General features: G+C 45.6%; 1 protein-coding gene across 1 annotated transcript in view; it reads left to right on the forward strand.

Moving 5' to 3' along the window:
* LOC121859592 (FMRFamide receptor-like) overlaps positions 1-20138 on the forward strand; it is a 57919-nt gene extending 37781 nt beyond the window's left edge. Inside the window, exons 3-8 of the mRNA XM_042356529.1 lie at positions 702-854; positions 10317-10436; positions 12178-12327; positions 14814-14869; positions 15248-15377; positions 19914-20138. Coding sequence (XP_042212463.1) covers positions 702-854; positions 10317-10436; positions 12178-12327; positions 14814-14869; positions 15248-15377; positions 19914-20138 — 834 coding nt within the window. The remainder of the gene's footprint in view (positions 1-701; positions 855-10316; positions 10437-12177; positions 12328-14813; positions 14870-15247; positions 15378-19913) is intronic.
* The last annotated feature ends 284 nt before the right edge of the window (positions 20139-20422 follow it).

The following is a 20422-nucleotide window of genomic DNA, read 5'->3' on the forward strand; positions in this document are numbered from 1 at the left end:
AAAGGTGATTTCAGGGCTGCCAACACAACCACTAACTTCGTTTCGTGTTTCAGTTTTTGCCAAAAATTATTTTTAGTGGGGAACTGTTGTATTGTATACAAGCAGTTCCCCGTGTGTATAATTTGTGACGTGTGTGTGTACGCGCTGTATAATGTATGTACACTCTGTGTCAGGTGTGTACACGATGTGTCATGTGTGTACACGATGTGTCAATTGTGTACACGCTGTGTAATTTGTGTAAACACTGTGTCATGTGTGTAAACACTGTCATGTGTGTACACGATGTATCATATGTGTACACGATGTGTCATGTGTGTACACGTTGTCTTCTGTGTATACACGCTGTCTTCTGTGTGTACACGTTGTCTTCTGTGTTTACACGTTGTCTTCTGTTACACGCTGTCTTCTGTGTGACATGCGGTCTCCTGTGTGTACACGTTGTCTTCTGTGTTTACACGCTGTCTTCTGTGTATACACGCTGTCTTCTGTGTGTACACGCTGTCCTCTGTGTGTACACGCTGTCCTCTGTGTGTACACGCTGTCCCCTGTGTATACACACTATCTCCTGTGTGAATGCGCTGTCTACTGTGTGTACACTATCTCATGTGTGTACACGCTATATCCTGTGTGTACGCTCTGTCTACTGTGTGTACATCATAAAGTGTCCTGTTGTGTACACGCTGTGAACGTCTCTCCCACAGGTGCTGTGTACAGTGTCGCGGGCCAAGAAGGTGGTGACTGTGGTGTACTTCCTGTGCTTCGCCCTCACCGCCACCACCCCCCACGAGTGGGTGGTCGTCACTAAGACTCGACCCGACACCCACCAACCTTACCTCGCCCTCGACTACAGCAGCGTGAGTATCAGGTCCAGCTTGATGGTGAGAGTTTTATTATTATTATTATTATTATTATTATTATTATTATTATTATTATTACTACACACAAACACATCATACAACACAAACACACACACACACACACACACACACACACACACACACACACACACACACACACACACACACACACACACACACACACACACACACACACACACAACACCATCTGTGAGGGAATTACTACACCACGTGGTCCTCATAACACCATCTGCGAGGAATTACTACACCACGTCAGGTCCCTCATAACACCATCTGAGGGAACCACTACATCACGTGAGGTCCTCCTAACACCATCTGGGAGGAAGTTACTACACTACGTGTTTGCTGTTCAACACGTACAATCCTACATTAATCTGTATGTTCACTGTATGTCTTTACCTTCTCTAATGAAGGCTTTTGTTAAACCACCAATGTATGTAATAAGTCATTTATGTCCAATGTATATTTTCAGCCTCGGGCTGCAGAACTTTTTCAATAAACCGTTAATTATTATATATACATATTATTACACACACACACACACACACACACCGGCTGCAACTCTATTAATAAACCGTTTATTATTATTATTATTATTATTATTTACACATAAAAATGGTTGCCCCTCGTGTAACGAGGATGGCCGGCCCAAGGGCCACCTAGGTGTGAATTTGTTTAAGGTGTAGAAGCCGTCGCCAATACAACAACCACACCCTATGTTAACGAGTTGCATGACCCAGTGTCAAGGAATAGTCCGAGAAAACCGGACAACTCGCCAACTGCACTGGCTAACCATTACACGATCTACAAATCGAGTAACATCCAGGTTCCCAATTACTGCTGGGTAGACAGAGGCAAATTGCGTAAAGAAACTTGCCCATAGTTTCACCCTGTCCAGGATCGAACCTGTCTACTCGCTGGAGAGGCGAGCATGCTGACCATTACACCATAGCCAGCGACAACACACACACACACACACACACACACATTGCTAAAGGTTACAGTGAAGTTTCACTTTGGCATTTCTCTCATCCAAAGTTCGAACCTCACCTAGGGAAGGAGAGAGAGAGATGGATCCTTGCCATCTACAATCGAGTCTCAAGTGTGTGTGTGTGTGTGTGTGTGTGTGTGTGTGTGTGTGTGTGTGTGTGTGCTTCCATTACTCTTAGTGAACTGTTAAACATCAGATTTTGCACAACATTTATTCTAATAGAAGGACGGAGGAAGGCAGGGGAGTAGGAAGGAGGAAAGGAGAGAAGGAGAGAGAGAGGGAAGGAGGAAGGGAGGAGGGAGAAGGAAGTAGGTAGGGTTGAAGGAAGAAGAGACTGGAAAGGGAGCGTAGGTAGGAGGGAAGGAGGGAGGAGAGATGGAAGTAGAGAGAAGGGGAGGGATAGACTGTGGTGAGGGAGGGGAGGGGAGGGAGGGAGGGAGGGAGGGAGGGAAGGGAGAAGGGAGGGAGGAGGGAAGGGGGAAGGGAGGGGAGGGAGGAAGGAGGATTTTAATTTACATCTCATAAAATTTTGAATATGTGCGTGAATTATATTGGCTGACCCGCTATGCTATTTATTAATAGATATGAAAAGTTAGATTTAATCTCTTCGCTACAAACACCTACCTTAACCATTAGTACTTTAAACCAGTCCCAATGGCCTCAGGTCGCCATAATGGGGACCCAACTTAAATGGGCCTTGACAGAACTGGGGCTGGTAGGCCTGGGGGCTGGTAGGACTGGGGGCTGGTAGGAGTGGAAGCTGGTAGGACTGGAGCTGGTAGGACTGGAGGCTGGTAGGACTGGGGGCTGGAAGGACAGGGGGGCTGTAGGGACAGGGGCTGGTAGGCTGGGGGCTGGTAGGCCTGGGGCTGGTAGGACTGGGGCTGCAGGACTGGGGGGCTGGTAGGACTGGGGGCTGGTAGGACTGGGGGCTGGTAGGAGTGGAAGTTGGTAGGACTGGGGCCTGGTGGGACTAGAGGCTGGTTGAGCTTGGGCCTGGTAGGACTGGGCTGGTAGAACTGGGCTGCTAGGATCAGGACCTAGTCTGGAAAGTGTGACAACCATCCCAGGGAACCAGTGTGTGACAACCATCCAGGGAACCAGTGTGCAACCATCCCAGGGAACCAGTGTGTGACAACCATCCCAGGGAACCAGTGTGTGACAACCATCCCAGGGAACCAGTGTGTGACAACCATCCCAGGGAACCAGTGTGTCAACCATCCCAGGAACCAGTGTGTGTCAACCATCCCAGGGAACCAGTGTGTGTCAACCATCCCAGGGAAACAGTGTGTGTCAACCATCCCAGGGAAACAGTGTGTGTCAACCATCCCAGGAACCAGTGTGTGTGTCAACCATCCCAAGGAACCAGTGTGTGTCAACCATCCCAGGGAACCAGTGTGTGTCAACCATCCCAGGGAACCAGTGTGTGTCAACCATCCCAGGGAACCAGGTGTGTCAACCATCCCAGGAAACAGTGTGTGTCAACCATCCCAGGGAACCAGTGTGTGTCAACCATCCCAGGAACCAGTGTGTGTCAACCATCCCAGGAACCAGTGTGTGTCAACCATCCCAGGGAACCAGTGTGTGTCAACCATCCCAGGGAACCACTGTGTGTCAACCATCCCAGGGAACCAGTGTGTCAACCATCCCAGGGAACCAGTGTGTGTCAACCATCCCAGGAACCAGTGTGTGTTCAACCATCCCAAGGAACCAGTGTGTGTCAACCATCCCAGGAAACAGTGTGTGTCAACCATCCCAGGAACCATGTGTGTCAACCATCCCAGGGAACCAGTGTGTGTCAACCATCCCAGGAAACAGTGTGTGTCAACCATCCCAGGGAACCAGTGTGTGTCAACCATCCCAGGGAACCAGTGTGTGTCAACCATCTCAGGGAACCAGTGGTGTCAACCATCCCAGGGGACCAGTGTGTGTCAACCATCCCAGGAGACCAATGTGTGTCAACCATCCCAGGAGACCAGTGTACAACCATCCCAGGGAACCAGTGTGTCAACCATCCCAGGAACCAGTGTGTGTCAACCATCCCAGGGAACCAGTGTGTGTCAACCATCCCAGGAACCAGTGTGTGTCAACCATCCCAGGAACCAGTGTGTGTCAACCATCCCAGGGAAACAGTGTGTCAACCATCCCAGGAACCAGTGTGTGTCAACCATCCCAGGAACCAGTGTGTGTCAACCATCCCAGGAACCAGTGTGTCAACCATCCCAGGAACCAGTGTGTCAACCATCCCAGGAACCAGTGTGTGTCAACCATCCCAGGAACCAGGTGTGACAACCATCCCAGGGAACCAGTGTGGTCAACCATCCCAGGGAACCAGTGTGTCAACCATCCCAGGGAACCAGTGTGTGTCAACCATCCCAGGAACCAGTGTGTCAACCATCCCAGGGAACCAGTGTGTGTCAACCATCCCAGGGAACCAGTGTGTGTCAACCATCCCAGGGAACCAGTGTGTGTGTCAACCATCCCAGGGAACCAGTGTGTGTCAACCATCTCAGGGAAACAGTGTGTGTCAACCATCCCAGGGAACCAGTGTGTGTCAACCATCCCAGGGAACCAGTGTGTGTCAACCATCCCAGGGAACCAGTGTGTGTCAACCATCACAACACTATAGGTGATAAATTCTCCTCAGATGAACGAGAGATAAACGAGACTCATTATCTCGCCATAGAGACTGAACGAGACTTTTTTTTTATCTCATCATAGACACGCGAGACCAATAATATCGTCAGCTTTGTGTAGTCTCTGGCCTGGCGTCATAAACAGGGGATCGTAACACACAACATTGGGTCGTTTGGGGGTGATATTGTCGCGTGTGTGGTGTGTGTGTGTGAGTGTGTGTGTATAAGAGTTGAAGTAGGTGGCAACTCTCTCTCTCTCTCTCTCTCTCTCTCTCTCTCTCTCTCTCTCTGTGTGTGTGTGTATGGTGTGCCCCATTACAAAGAATTACCATTGTTTAGCTGTCAAAGTGTTTAACTAACAATTATTCAGGTGCAGAGGTGATGAGGGGAAACAAGAGGGGAAAGATAAAGACTAAATAGGAGATAGTAAAGGGAGAGAGAGGAAATTAGTGGGGGAAAGGTGGACAGTAGAGGGGACATGGTAGAGGGACATCTTAGCTTCAAGGAGCAAGTCAGAGGTTGTAAGAGGTGGGTGGTGGTGGTGATGGTGTGTGTGTGTGTGTGTGTGTGTGTAATAATAATAATAATTAACGGTTTATCAACAAGAACAGCAGCCATAAACTTGAAAATCTATAAATGACGTAAGTGGTACATACAGTATGTAATATATCAAGACAAGGGACTAAGGGTCGTTTAATAGGGAATTTCAGCACAATTACAGCACAAAAGCGAGGTTGGCTGAGAGTGAACACACTGGTTAACTACAAGCTGTTAATAATTTTTACAATGGTTGGGACTGGGCTGTTCTTTTAGCGATCAGTACGTGGTACTATGGGCTGGGTGTTCTTGTGTTGTCGAACAGTATTTCGTGGACGAGGGACCTCGGATGGAAGCAGGAGACGGTGTCGAGGTTGGTGCAGAAGCTTCTCCCCAAATTTGCAGAGGAGGCCGTGGGTCAGTGTACTGAGCGCCTATTGACGTGTGGTGTAGGAGGGGGAGAGAATAATCTTGCACGCCTTCTTCTGCACTCCTACGAGTCCTCGTTGTGTAGCAGTTAAGTGAGAAGACCAGTCAGGGGAAGCATAAGTAAGCTTAGGCATTATGAATGTTGTGTAAAGTCTCAAGAGCTCAGATGCAGGAACTCCAAGGGGCTGGAGACGACGCAGGAGGTGGAGACGAAAGCTGGAACATATGTTGATTGTACTGACGTGTGCTTTTAAATTTAATTTGTTATCTATAGTGACGCCGAGGAGCTTTATAGAGTCCATAACCTGGAGTGTGTTGGGGCCCAATGTGTTGGAGGGAGGTGAGACATGGGGCATAACCACGGTTTTTGTAAGGTCGGTGGTGACATGGTTGGTAGTGGTCCAATTTTGGAGACTGTTCAATAATTTCTGGAGGACGCTATAGCAGGGAGCCAAGTTGTTCACACTCATTCCAAAGGCAGTGTGTGTGTGTGTGTGTGTGTGTGTCTCCACGATGAGTTAATCCCATGAGTATCGTTAAAGTCGCAGAGATCATGTAAATTGTTTAAAGACTGTGTTAGAGAGAGAGAGAGAGAGAGAGAGAGAGAGAGAGAGAGAGAGAGAGAGCTGGACCCCTGCCATCTACACACGAGTCCGCATCTGTAATATAAGACGGTATATACCATGACTCTCTGCAGTGCCTGACGTCCTTCTCTGGCCACCACTACCTCCCTCCCTCCCTCACACACACATACACCCTAAAGCAACAACCATTATCACCCCTCTCACCACCAACACACCACAACCACTATCATCACTAACACCCACACACCACAACTACACACCTCCACCACCACACACCTCCACCACCACACACCTCCACCACCACACACCTCCACCACCACACACCTCCACCACTGCAGCATCACCATCACCACTGTCACCTCCCAGCCAACCAGCCATCGATAGAGGAAACAATGAGAAGTCGATTGTGAGCTTATGTAGCGGAAATAACTTCTTCTCTCTCTCTCTCTCACACACGCCATTTACTTCCTGGCCAATACTATTTTTTCTCGACACATAAATACTATTGAACATTACGCTGGGCAGTAGAGAAGGTCTCCTGGAGATATCTCAAGATGAACTGCCTTAACCCTCAGCTGCTGGAGAGAGAGAGAGAGAGAGAGAGAGAGAGAGAGAGAGAGAGAGAGAGAAGCAAAATATTCACACGAGTTTCTTTTATGTAACAAAATATTTCAACATACGAGTAACTATCCAAATGATGTTAAATTTCCCTCTTCATGGTAAAAAAAAATCCTTATCGAATGTTAATAATCCTTACTTTAATGTTAATTATCTCTATATAGTGTTAAATGTGTCGATGAAATGTAAAAATATAGGCAAGGACACGATAATAACTCTATGGATATGACACTCCACATTTCACTACCCCTTGTTGATGAGTGGAACAAGTTACCAAACACCATCATTAACTCGAACACGTCAGGGGTGGTGGTGGTGGGGGTGAGGTAGGGGTGGTGGTGGTGGGGGTGGAGGGTGGTAGGTGGAGTGGTGGTGGTGAGAAGATGGAGTGGTGGTATGGGGTGGAGGGTAATGGTAAGAATATGGAGTGGTGGTAGGGGTGAAGTGGTGGTAGGGGGTGGAGTGGTGGTAGTAAGAAGATGGAGGGTGGTGGTAGGGGTGGAGTGGTGGTGGTGAGAAGATGGAGTGGTGGTGGTATGGGGTGGAGTGGTAATGGTAAGAATATGGAGTGGTGGTGGTAGGGGGTGGAGTGGTGGTAGTAAGAAGATGGAGTGGTGGTGGTAAGGGGGAGGAGTGGTGGTGGGTAGTTGGGTTAACTCTCTCTCACGGGCTCTTGGGAAAAACCTTTTGTGTCGAGAGTTTGAAAACCATTCTTCAATATGTTGTGTTGACGGAGGCGACCCAACACCCACACCCACCTACACCCACACATCCACACCCACCTACTGACAACCTGAATTGACCTGATAAATACTGTGACCTGACCTGACCTCCTGGTAAATACTGTGACCTAACTTGACCTCCAGACCCGAACTAGTAAATATTGTCACCTAACCAGAACCTCTTAACCCTGACCGGGTAAATATAGTATGACCTAACCTGAAATTCCTGACCTGATAAATAATGTGACCTAGCCTGACCTCCTGACCTGGTAAATAATGTGACCTAGCCTGACCTCCTGACCTGACTTTTTTATCATTAGCTGTGCAAATTCGAGTCGGTGTTTATTTCCGGAATAATGAATTCACATAAAAAATAGAGGAATACTGAATTACTTTCGTCCTCGCAAAACCCCCGCCCCGCCTCGCTCTGCACACACACACACACGCACGCACGCACGCACGCACACGCACGCACGCACGCACGCACGCACGCACGCACGCACACACACACACACACACACACACACACACACACACACACACACTGTCAGCTTTGATTTACCACGCCCGACTACCAAAGCTTCTGTCATGCATGTGTCAACCAGGCGTCATCTGTTGCTGCTTTCACCCACACATTCACTATAACTTTCACCCACTTTCACTATAACTTTCACCCACACTTTCACAATAACTTTCACCCACACTTTCACAATAACTTTCACCCACACTTTCACAATAACTTTCACCCACACTTTCACTATATAACTTTCACCTACACTGTCACTATCATTTTCAAATACTATATCAGGTTCATCCACGGGCAGATCTTATTATGTGACGTGGTTGGCTTGTAGTGGGTCCCGGGTGAGACTATCCCACTGTAAAATTCTTCCCATCTATCCTTATTTTCTCATCCCCTAGCCACTTGGACTTATCATGTAATCATTATTTTACTTATCTTATTATTATTAACATTCCTCTTCTTCCTCTCGTTATTATTCTTTATCCTTTTATGATTTTGTTGTCAGTATCAATGTATAAGTAATTAAGTAATCATAAGCAGGCTAGCTATTTACTAGGAAGGGGGAAGGGGAGGGGGGGAGGGGGGTAGGGGGGTAGGGGGGGTAAAAATGCATACAAGAATTAAATAAAATAGTTAAAGAAAATAATAAGAATTTTAATGATTATAATTACCATTCCTCTCTCCCCAAGTTATTGCAGTAATTAGTTAATACAAGTATAGAGATTTTCAATTGATATCCATATTCTCATAATCACTTTCACCTTCTTACGAACACTTTCACCAACATTTTTACTCTCTCATATAAACTTTCACTTACAGTCTCCCTCTCACTCTATAACTTTCACACTTTCACTCATAATTTCACTCACTTTCACTTTCAATCATTCTCACTCACTTTCATAATCACTATTACTCACTCTCGCGAATGCTTTCACTTTCACTCTTACACTCTCACTCAATCTCACTCACACTTTCACTCACTCTCATTCACACTTTCGCTATCGCCTTCACTTGAACTTTCACTATGCTTCACCCCATTTTAACTGTCACTCATACTTTCACTGTTACTTTCACTCACTCTATATAACACTTTCACTGACACTTTCACACACACACATACACTTTCAGTCACTCACACTTTTACCACTGATCATTTTATACAAACTTTCACTGATACTTTCACACACTCACACTTTCACTAACTTTCACTCACGGTAGGTGGGTTTATTCAGCTCCCATGATCCATCTCACCAATATCTAATATGTATGCATAATTAATTAATTACCGATTAAATATTAAGGAAATGAGGAAAATACTTGGAATTCCTGTAATAAATTCTCAAAAAAAATGCTTAAGGAATTTTTACATTGCCAGAAATTATGGCAGGGAAATATATATTGGCCAGGATTTTTTTTTTTTATAATGTTGGATATATTCCCGGGAAATATATACAAAGGAGAGATTTATTTTTTATAACGTTTTATAATTTCCCGAAAAAAATATTATACCTCAAAGAAAAACAATATTGATGTTAGAAATTTTACGCGGGAAAAATATCGCACAGGGGGGAAATTTCTCTACCGTTGGATATTTTCCCCGGGAAGAAAATAATATAACAAGGACAATAATCTCTGCAACGTTCTCAGGAAAAGTAAATCAAAGAGAAAAATTTTGCAACGACGGAAATATTTAGTGGACGGTAACCTTTCATGACTTTCTCCTACGTCTGGCAACCTGAGTGGATGATGGAAGGGAGTAATTATCGTACTTAAGAGGTTAAATTATTGTACTCAAGGGGTTAAGTTGTTGTACTCATGGGGTGAAGTCAATGTATGCAAAGGTTTGTTTTTTCGTACTCATTTTCACTCAATTCCGCCGTTACTTTCACTCACTTCAGCTGTTACTTTCACTCACTTTCTCTATTGCAGCTTGGCCAGGACTCGACCTACCAACACTTTCACTCACTTTCACCGTCACTTTCTCTGTTGCAGCTTGGCCAGGACTCGACCTACCAACACTTTCACTCACTTTCTCAGTCATTTTCACTCACTTTCACCGTCACTTTCACTCACTTTCACCGTCACTTTCTCTGTTGCAGCTTGGTCAGGACTCGACCTACCAACACTTTCACTCACTTTCACAGTAATTTTCACTCACTTTCACCGTCACTTTCACTCACTTTCACCGTCACTTTCTCTGTTGCAGCTTGGCCAGGACTCGACCTACCAACACTTTCACTCACTTTCACAGTAATTTTCACTCACTTTCACCGTCACTTTCACTCACTTTCACCGTCACTTTCTCTGTTGCAGCTTGGCCAGGACTCGACCTACCAACACTTTCACTCACTTTCACAGTAATTTTCACTCACTTTCACCGTCACTTTCTCTGTTGCAGCTTGGCCAGGACTCGACCTACCGTCACACCTACTACTGGTTCACTGCCGTCACTTTCATCCTGTTGCCGCTCTGTCTGTTGGCTGTCTTCAACTTCTTCCTCATTCAGGCCGTGCGAACGTGAGTAGAAAGTGAGGATAGTGAGAGGTAGTGAGGATAGTGTGCGTGAGGGAAGGTGAGGAAAGTGAGGGTGGTGAGGATAGTGAGAGGTAGTGAGGATAGTGAGCGTGAGGGAAGGTGAGGAAAGTAAGGGTGGTGAGGATAGTGAGAGGTAGTGAGGATAGTGAGCGTGAGGAGGTGAAGAAAGTGAGGTGGTGAGGATAGTGAGAGGTAGTGAGGATAGTGAGCGAGGGAAGGTGAGGAAAGTGAGGGGTGGGAGGATAGTGGAGAGGTAGTGAGGACAATGAGCGTGAGGGGAAGGTGAAGAAAGTGAGGGTGGTGAGGATAGGTGAGAGGTAGTGGAGGATAGTGAGCGTGAGGGAAGGTGAGGAAAGTGAGGGGTGGTGGAGGATAGTGAGAGGTAGTGAGGGATGGTGAGCGTGAGGGAAGGTGAGGAGAAGTGAGGGTGGTGAAGGGTGATTGATGATAGTGAGAGGTAGAGGATAGTGTGCGTGAGGGAAGGTGAGGAAAGTGAGGGTGGTGAGGAGGAAGGTAGTGAGATAGTGAGGGAGGAAGTGAGGGGAGGTGAAGGTGATGAGGATAGGAGAGGTAGTGAGCGTGAGGGTGAGCGGGAGGGAAGGTGAGGAAAGTAAGGGTGGTGAGGATGGAGGTAGTGGATAGTGAGGTGAGGGGAAGGTGAGGAAAGGGTGAGTAGGTGAGGATAGTGAGCGTGAGGGAAGGTGAAGAAAGTGAGGGTGGTGAAGGTGATGAGGATAGTGAGAGGTAGTGAGGATAGTGAGTGTGAGGGTGGGGAATGTGAGGGTGGTGAGGATGGTGAGGATGGCGAGTATAATATGTGAGAGCTGTGATGAGGATAATGAAGGTGGTGAGGATAGTGTGTGACAGTTAGTGAGGATAGTAAGTGAGAGGTGGTGAGGATAGTGTGTGAGAGGTGGTGAGGATAGTGACAGGTGATGGGGATAGTGACAGGTTGTGAGGATAATGAAGATGGTGAGGATAGTGTGTGACAGCTGGTGAGGATAGTAAGTGAGAGGTGGTGAGGATAGTGTGTGAGAGGTGGTAAGGATAATGAGAGGTGATGAGGATAGTGACAGGTGATGGGGATAGTGACAGGTTGTGAGGATAATGAGAAGTGGTGAGGATAGTGTGTGACAGCTGGTGAGGATAGTAAGAGAGGTGGTGGGAGGATAGTGTGAGAGGTGGTAAGGATAATGAGAGGTGAGTGATAGTGACAGGTGATGGGAGAGGAGAGGGTGGAGGATAGGAGAGGTGGTGGAGGATAGTGAGAGGTGGTGGAGGATAGTGAGAGGTGGTGAGAATAGTGAGAGGTGGTGAGAGGAGAAGAATAGAGAGGTGGTGAGGATAATGAGGAGAGGTGGAGGATAGTGAGAGAGGTGGGTGAGGATAGTGAGGAGAGGTGGTGAGGATAGTGAGAGGGTGGAGGATAGTGGAGGAGAGGGTGAGGATAATGAGAGGTGGTGGGGATAGTGAGTGAGAGGTGGTGAGGATAATGAGAGAAAGTCCTTTTCACTCCCTCTTTCATTTCTCTCCCACTCCTCTTCCTCCCTCCCGCATCCTCTCCCTCCCCTTTCTCTTCCACCTATCGTCCCTCTCCTCCCTCTTTTCCCACTTACTCATCTCATTCCTCTTCCTCCCCTGACTGTTACCCTGTCTCTATGTCTGTCTGTACCTATGTGTGTGGAGAGAGAGAGAGAGAGAGAGAGGTAACCCCACCCCTTCAGAGTAAGCTTCACCGCCGCAAGATGACCCTGGTATCAGAGAGAGACCACTACAGCCACCAACAAGAATACAAGATTACCGTCATGCTTATAGCTGTAGTCATCCTCGCTCTTGTCTGCCAGATGCCACGTCCGTGTACTCCTGCTGTACAGGTGAGTTGATGTACAGGTGAGGTTACAGGTGAGGTGTTGTATAGGGGGAGGTGATAGGGGAGGTGATGTACAGGTGAGGTGATGTATAGGGGGAGGTGATGTATAGGGTGAGGTGATGTATAGGGGAGGTATGGGGAGAGACAGGTGAGGTGATGTAGGGAGGTGGTGATGGTGAGGTGGGATGTATAGGGAGGTGATGTACAGGTGAGGTGATGCATAGGGGAGGTGATGTATAGGGAGGTGATGTACAGTGAGGTGATGTATAGGGGAGGTGATGTATAGGTGAGGTGATGTATAGGGAGGATGTATAGGGGATGTATAGGAGGGATGTACAGGTGAGGTGATGTCAGGTGAGGTGATGTATAGGGGAGGTGATGTACAGGTGAGTTACAGGTGAGGTGATGTATAGGTGAGGTGATGTACAGGTGAGGTGATGTATAGGGGAGGTGATGTACAGGTGAGTTGATGTGGTGAGTTGATGTACAGGTGAGGTTACAGGTGAGGTGATGTATAGGGGAGGTGATGTACAGGTGAGTTGATGTACAGGTGAGTTGATGGTGGTGAGGTTACAGGTGAGGTGATGTATAGGGGAGGTGATGTATAGGGGAGGTGATGTACAGGTGAGGTGATGTACAGGTGAGGTGATGTACAGGTGAGGTGATGTATAGGGAGGTGATGTACAGTGAGGTGATGCAGGTGAGGTTACAGGTGAGGTGATGTATAGGGAGGTGATGTATAGGGGAGGTGATGTACAGGTGAGGTGATGTACAGGTGAGGTGATGTAGGGGAGGTGATGTACAGGTGAGGTGATGTACAGGTGAGGTTACAGGTGAGGATGTACAGGTGAGGTGATGTACAGGTGAGGTTACAGGTGAGGATGTACAGGTGAGGTGATGTACAGGTGAGGTGATGTACAGGTGAGGGTGATGTACGGTGGGAGGTGATGTAGCAGGTGAGGTGATGTACAGGTGAGGTTACAGGTGAGGATGTACAGGTGAGGTGATGTACAGGTGAGGTGATGTACAGGAGGGATGGTGAGGTGATGTACAGGTGAGGTGTGATGTACAGGTGAGGATGTACAGGTGAGGTGATGTACAGGTGAGGTGATGTACAGGTGAGGTGATACAGGTGAGGTGATGTACAGGTGAGGTGATGTACAGGTGAGGTGATGTACAGGTGAGGTGATACAGGTGAGGTGATGTACAGGGGTGAGGTGATGTATAGGGGAGGTGATGTACAGGTGAGGTGATGTACAGGTGAGGTGATGTACAGGTGAGGTGATGTACAGGTGAGGTGATGTACAGGTGAGGTGATGTACAGGTGAGGTGATGTACAGGTAAGAGATACAGAGAGAGAGAGAAAGAGAGAGTTGCCCAATATCTACTTCACAGGTAAACATAATTAATCACTGCCTCTCTACCCGGTATATTACAACAGCTGTACAATAAACTGACTGAGCTGTTGTGAGAGTGTGTCTTGCATTATTTTCTCTCTCTCTCTCTCTCCCGAACAGAGTGAGACATACTTTACATAGGCAGGAGGGGTGTGTGAGTAGGGTGGGCAGTGCTATACCTAACCTAACCTAACCTAACCTAACCTAACCAAGAAACGCATTGACCTACAGCCTTCAAACTTGTTCCATGAAGAGATTAGTCCCCTCCCCCCCCTTCCTCGTCGCCCTCTATAGCTGTCATGATGGTGCTGGACGGGAGGGGGGGAGGAGGGAGGGGAGGAGGGGAGGAGGGGGGTCAAAGGTCAGAGAGAGTTATGACGTCCTAGTGGAAAGTGTGTTGGCAACTTTCACGATGGCTGTGTATATTGTGGTGTGTGTTGTGGAGAAAGTTTGGGATATGTTTTCTTGTTTTAATGTTGTTTTTTTATGCTTTCTTTTGTATTCTTGCTTTTTTTTTTCTGTGTTTTTCTGTTTATTGTTGTTTCTCCCTGTTTATTGCTCTCAGTAATCTATTTATCTTTTTTCTCTCACCATACTCCTTCCTTCACCAATCTTCCTTCATTTCCCTCATATTCCTTCACTTCCTTCATTACTTTAAATGTACCTCACACAACCTTACTTTTCTTCTTACTTTTTGATGGATACAAGTAACTAACGCTTTCTCTTTTTATATTTTGTCTACTTATAATATGGATTTAAGTAGATCTTATTAATCTTTATATTTATTTACTTTACTTTACTTACTTTTCGGGGTTCTTTTTCTTTACTTTAGACACTTATAAACTCCCCTCTCCTTCCCCTTTCTATTACTTTACGAGAGTTTAATTAAATTCCTGGTCACCTCTTTCTTCTCTACTTAACTCACTTAATGCCTTACTTATCATAGATTTTCCGGTAGATTTGGATGATTTAAGTAGAATTACTCCTCGTGTTTTCCTTTAAGTAAATCTCTAAATATTACTTAATTCACTTTACGCCTTACTTATAATTATTTTTTTGGAATTAAGTACACTTTTTGCTTTTCACGCCCTAGGCACTGTCTATTAACTTTTACTTAAACTACTTAGAATCACTTTTCTGTGGTTATAAGTAAACTTCAACAACTCCTCCACGTCCACTTACAACCCGACTAAACCCACTTAACCTACTTTACACTCACTTTTCATGGTTATAAGTACACTTTAATTATCATCTGCCCTCGTGCCCACTTACAACACGATGTACCACCCTCACTTAACGTATTTTACACTCACTTATCTTACTTTACACTCACTTAACCTACTTTACACTCACTTAACCTACTTTACACTCACTTAACCTAATTTACACTCACTTAACCTACTTTACACTCACTTAACCTACTTTACACTCACTTAACCTACTTTACACTCACTTATCTTACTTTACACTCACTTTACTATGGTTATAAGTACACTTCAATAACGATTTACCCTCGTATCCCCTCAGCACCGTGTATGAGCCGCCGCCCAAGACGAAAACCTACGCAATCATGAGAGGCCTTGGGAATATCTTCAACCTTCTCAACGCAGTCAACGCCGCAGCAAACTTCATCCTGTACTGCGCTTTCTCTGACCGGGTGAGCAACAACTTTTCACCTGTAAGAATTTTTTTTTCCCATGCAAAGTTTCACCTGATTTTTCTGTTTTTTGTCGTAGAAAGTAAGTTTATTTACTTTCTCCTATAGTTAAACGTTCTTTCTTTCTTGTTGTTGGAGAAAGTAGGGTTCTTGATTTATCTTTCCACGCAGTAAAAGTTTCATCTGCTTTCCTTTTTTTTATTTGTTGTCGTAGAAAGTAAGGACCCACGTATAAAGACTTTCACCTGGTTAACTTTCATTCTTAATTAGAAACTAAGGAATTTTATCCAACCCTTCAGATATACAAACACTTTCACCTACTCTACTTTCCCTCCCTTTAAAACAATAGGCTAATACTTTCCCTCGTATTAATAGAAAGTAAGAACTACTCACTTTTTTTTTATTTTCCCCCTCGTAGAAAGTTAGGACCTCCATCTACTCTCTTATGGTCCCTAACTTTCATTTTATTTTCCTCCCTTGAAAACAATAAGGCAAAAACTTTCACTCGTTCTTATAGAAAGTAAAGACCTCCATCTATTCTCCAAGAGGCCGGACATTTATCTAATTTACTTCCCGCCCTAAGAGTAACCAGAGAAAACTTACGACCTCCGCCCATTCCCCAGGTACCAAAAACTTTCACTTTAATTTCCCTCCACAAAAAGAAAACAATAAGATCAAATTTTTCCTTGGTTTTGGAGAAAGTTTGGACCTTAGTTATCTTCCCATATAATAATACTTTCACTGGTGTTACTTTCTTTCCCGAACCAACCTAACTTTTCCTTGTTGAAGAAATTTGTTCCCATACTTAAGGTACTAAGACTTTCACCTATTTTACTTTCTTTCCTAAAATTTTGAAAACTTGTCCTTGTTTTCGGAGAAATTGTGGACCACGAGTAACTCTCCCAAACAGTAAGACTTTCACCAACTTTTATTTTCTTTCCTAAATTTGCTAAAACTTTTCTCGCTCTTGGAGAAAGTCTGGACCTCCTCCTCCACCCACTCTCCAGGCACCACGACTTTCACTCTAGTTTCCTTTTTGAAGCAGCTATAATTTGTTCAATATCCTGCTGACGAAGAACATGTTGACAACACCACTGTGACAACATTACCATCATCACCCTAGCATCACCATGACAACACTACTACCATCAACACTGACACTACCATGACACCACCGCCGCCCTGACTACGCCACCATAACAATGACATCAATACGATAATACCTCCACACTGTACCACAACACACGATATTGGCCGGTGTAAGAGTGAAGAGTTTCTCAATGAGGTGAAGGCAGCTACTGACTTTATTAGGATGAAGGAAGGAATTCCAATCAATGTGGCGTCATGCCGAGAAGGAGAGTTGGCAGTGAATGGTTGTCAAGGGCGGTTGGTGTCATCGACCTTCTCTACAGATATTGCAAGTCAATTTTAGTTCCATTCTTTAATAACATTCTACAGCAGGATGGACCCGCCGATATATGCACGTGGTGGAGTACATTTACCCAGGGACGGGGGTGGCAGCCCTGGCCAGCACTCTCGAGAAGAATTGATAAGATAACGAGTCTTTAAACTGCCAAGAAAGCATAGGAACAGGAGGGCCGAGGAAGCTATACAGTGGACACGGGGTCACATAACGAAAGGTTACCTAGAAATTATACCAGACAAAACGGCGAATTAGTTAGAGAATTAAACCCCAAACTCGACAAAGGATGACAAACTCTCACGACAAGCTTAAATGTCTACTACAGACTGGTAAATCTCAGACAGTAGGAACATTAATACAGAGACAGATTAAAGCACTTAAATCTGCACTCCCTCGAGAGAGTGAGGGATAAGATCGAGGCGTATAAATGGAAGTCAGGGCTAAACAAAGGTCACATAACAAAGGTAATTAAACCATAACCAGAAGCGAACTCGTAACAATAGTTTTGAATAAGATAAATTTAGGTTTAGACGTGTGATATATAAACACTGGTATGGAAATAGATTGTGGGCGAGTGGAACAAGTTACCAAACACGACCATTAAACTGGAACACGCTGGGTAGCTTCAAATATAGGTTGGCCGAGGTTGGGTGTAAACGGGACTGTCTAGTATGGACCAATAAAACTCGTGCAGTTTCCTCCATTTTTATGTTCTTATAAAACACCACTATACACCACAGTATAAATCCATAACACTGTACCACACCACCACAATACACTACCACAACCCTACCACACCACCACAATACACCACCATAATACACTACCACACAACCACAATACACTACCACACCACCACAATACACTACCACAACCCTACCACACCACCACAATACACTACCACAACCCTACCACACAACCACAATACACAACCACATACACCACCACAAATTACCATCACCCCACAACCACAATACACTACCACACAACCACAATACCCACCACAGCACCAAAATATTCTACACCGAGAAACACTACACTACCACAATATACACACAACCCTACCACACAACCATAATACACTACCACACCACCACAATACACCACCACAGCACATAAATGCACCACATTGCACCACAACACCAATTTGCTCATCAGCCAAACAACATAAACCACCATATCATGAAATAAGAGCGAGACAGTATGCAGCCTCTGATGCTGCCATGAGAGAGACTGAATGTCAGGAAACAGGAGAGAGAGACTGAATATCAGAAACAATAGAGAGAAGGTCTAGATATCACAAACAATGAGAGAGAGAGAGAGAGAGAGAGAGAGAGAGTCTAGATATCAGAAACAATAGAGAGAGAGAGAGTCTGAATATACAAACAATAGAGAGAGAGAGCCAGAGAATGAGAGAGAAAATCTAAATAACACAAACAATACAGAAAGAGAGACAGAGATAGAGACATAGAGACAGACAGAGAGAGACAATGAGACAGACAAACAGACAGAGAGAGACAATGAGAGAGACAGACAGACATAGAGAAGAGACAGAAACAGACAGAGGGGAGGGAGGAGAGGAAAAACAAAAGCAAAATAAGAAACAACACACACACACACACACACACACAGCAGGACAGGTAATCCATATACATATTGCACCGAACAACAGACGACAGAAATAGTCCTCAGCAGGTCTTTTTTTTTTGGACACTTACATGATATTAAATTCTGAAAAGTGTCTGTCTGCCTGTATGTCTGTCTGTCTCGTATGTCTGTTTCGTCTGTCTGGCTGCTGTCTGTCTGTCTGTCTGGCTGTATGTATTGTCTGTCTGAGTGTGTATGTCTGTCTGTCTGGCTGTATGTCTGTCTGGCTGTCTGTCTGTGTCTGTCTGGCTGTCTTGTCTGTCTGTCTGGCTGTATGTCTGTCTGTCTGGCTGTATGTCTGTTTGTCTGTCTGGCTGGCTGTCTGTCTGTCTGTCTGGCTGTCTATGCCTCTGTATGTCTGTCTGTCTGGCTGTCTGTCTGGCTGTCTGTCTGTCTGGCTGTGTCTGTGGCTGTCCTGTCTGTCTGTCTGGCTGTCTGTCTGGCTGTATGTATGTCTACTGTCTGTCAGCTGTATGTCTGTCTGTCTGGCTGTATGTCTGTCTGTCTGGCTGTCTGTCTGGTTGTATGTCTGTCTGTCTGGCTGTCTGTCTGACTGTCTTTCTGTATGTCTGTCTGGCTGTCTTTCTGTATGTCTGTCTGTCTGGCTGGCTGGTTGGCTGTCTGTCTGGCTTCTGTCTGTTTGTCTTTCTGTATGTCTGTCTGGTTATCTTTCTGTTCGTGTCTGTATGTTTGTCTGCCTGTCTTTCTATCAGTCTGTCTTTCTGTCCGTCTGTCTGGTTGTCTGTCTATCTGTCTGTCTCTCTCTCTCTCTCTCTCTCTCTCTTCTTTCTCTCTCTCTCTCTCATTATCATATTCACCATAATATAATATAACTCCGCTTCTCTGTTCGGCCTTCAAGAGAGAGAGAGAGAGAGAGAGAGAGAGAGAGAGAGAGAAGCCAGCATTATCCATTAACCTTGAACCGGCCTTGACGAGCATGGTGGAGGAATATTTAGAGGGTAGGAAGCTTTAACCCCCCTTTGAGGACGACGTCTTAACTACATTGAATATAATGACTTTATTCTTGAGCCATGGCGGAGTTAACCCTCTCTCGAGTTTGATGGCTTATGCTTCGATTAGGCGACTTAACCTCTTGAGTACGATGACCTAACCTCTAAGTACGATGACCTAACCTCTTGAGTACGATGACCTAACCTCCTGAGTACGACGACCTAACCTCTTGAGTACGATGATTTAAATCCTTGAGTACGACGACTTAATATATTTAGTACAAGGACTTAACCTCTTGTGTACGAATATTTAACCCATTGTACTCAAGGGGTTAAATTTTCGGACTCAAAAGGTTAAATAGGTGTACTCAAGAGGTTTAATCTTTGTACCTGGGGAGTTAAATCGGTGTTAATATCACCAAGTGTTAAACCTTATTAATTTATAAGAAATAAGAACAGACAACCACAACATTTTATCAACATCACCAATAATCTAATTCCTCTTTCCTTCCCCAGTACCGCCGGACCTTCCTCATGACGTTTGTACCCTGTATGTACCATCAGCAACCTCTCGCCCACTCCTTCGTCACCTCCGTCACTGTAGGAGGTAGTGGAGGTAGGGTGTGTTGGAGGACGAGGTTCAGACACTACCTCCATCAAGTCAGTGTGTCGGAGGGTTTCCAAGTCATCCACCCCGTCACCCAGACCTCCAAGAGACCACTCTGTCTGGCGTCTGGGTGAGTGTTGCGGTGCGGTGGGGTGGGGGTGGGGGGTGGGGTGGGGTGGGGGGTGGGGTGTGGGGGGTGGGTGTGTGGGGTGGGGTGGGGGGTGTGGGTGGGGTGGGGGGTGGGGATGATTTGTGTTTATTTTGGGGAGGACGTCGTGTGTGTTTTGTTTATGTGAGGGAGCTTGTGTGTTTTATGTCGGTATCAGAAGGTACCTGTGTGTGTGTGTGTGTGTGTGTGTGTGTGCGTATACTCCAGCACTTCCAAATATAATTCAATCCACGACTATATTTCTTTCGC

This window comes from Homarus americanus, unplaced genomic scaffold (assembly GCF_018991925.1).
Source record: "Homarus americanus isolate GMGI-L3 unplaced genomic scaffold, GMGI_Hamer_2.0 scaffold7626, whole genome shotgun sequence".
Classification (NCBI taxonomy): Eukaryota; Metazoa; Arthropoda; class Malacostraca; order Decapoda; family Nephropidae; genus Homarus; species Homarus americanus.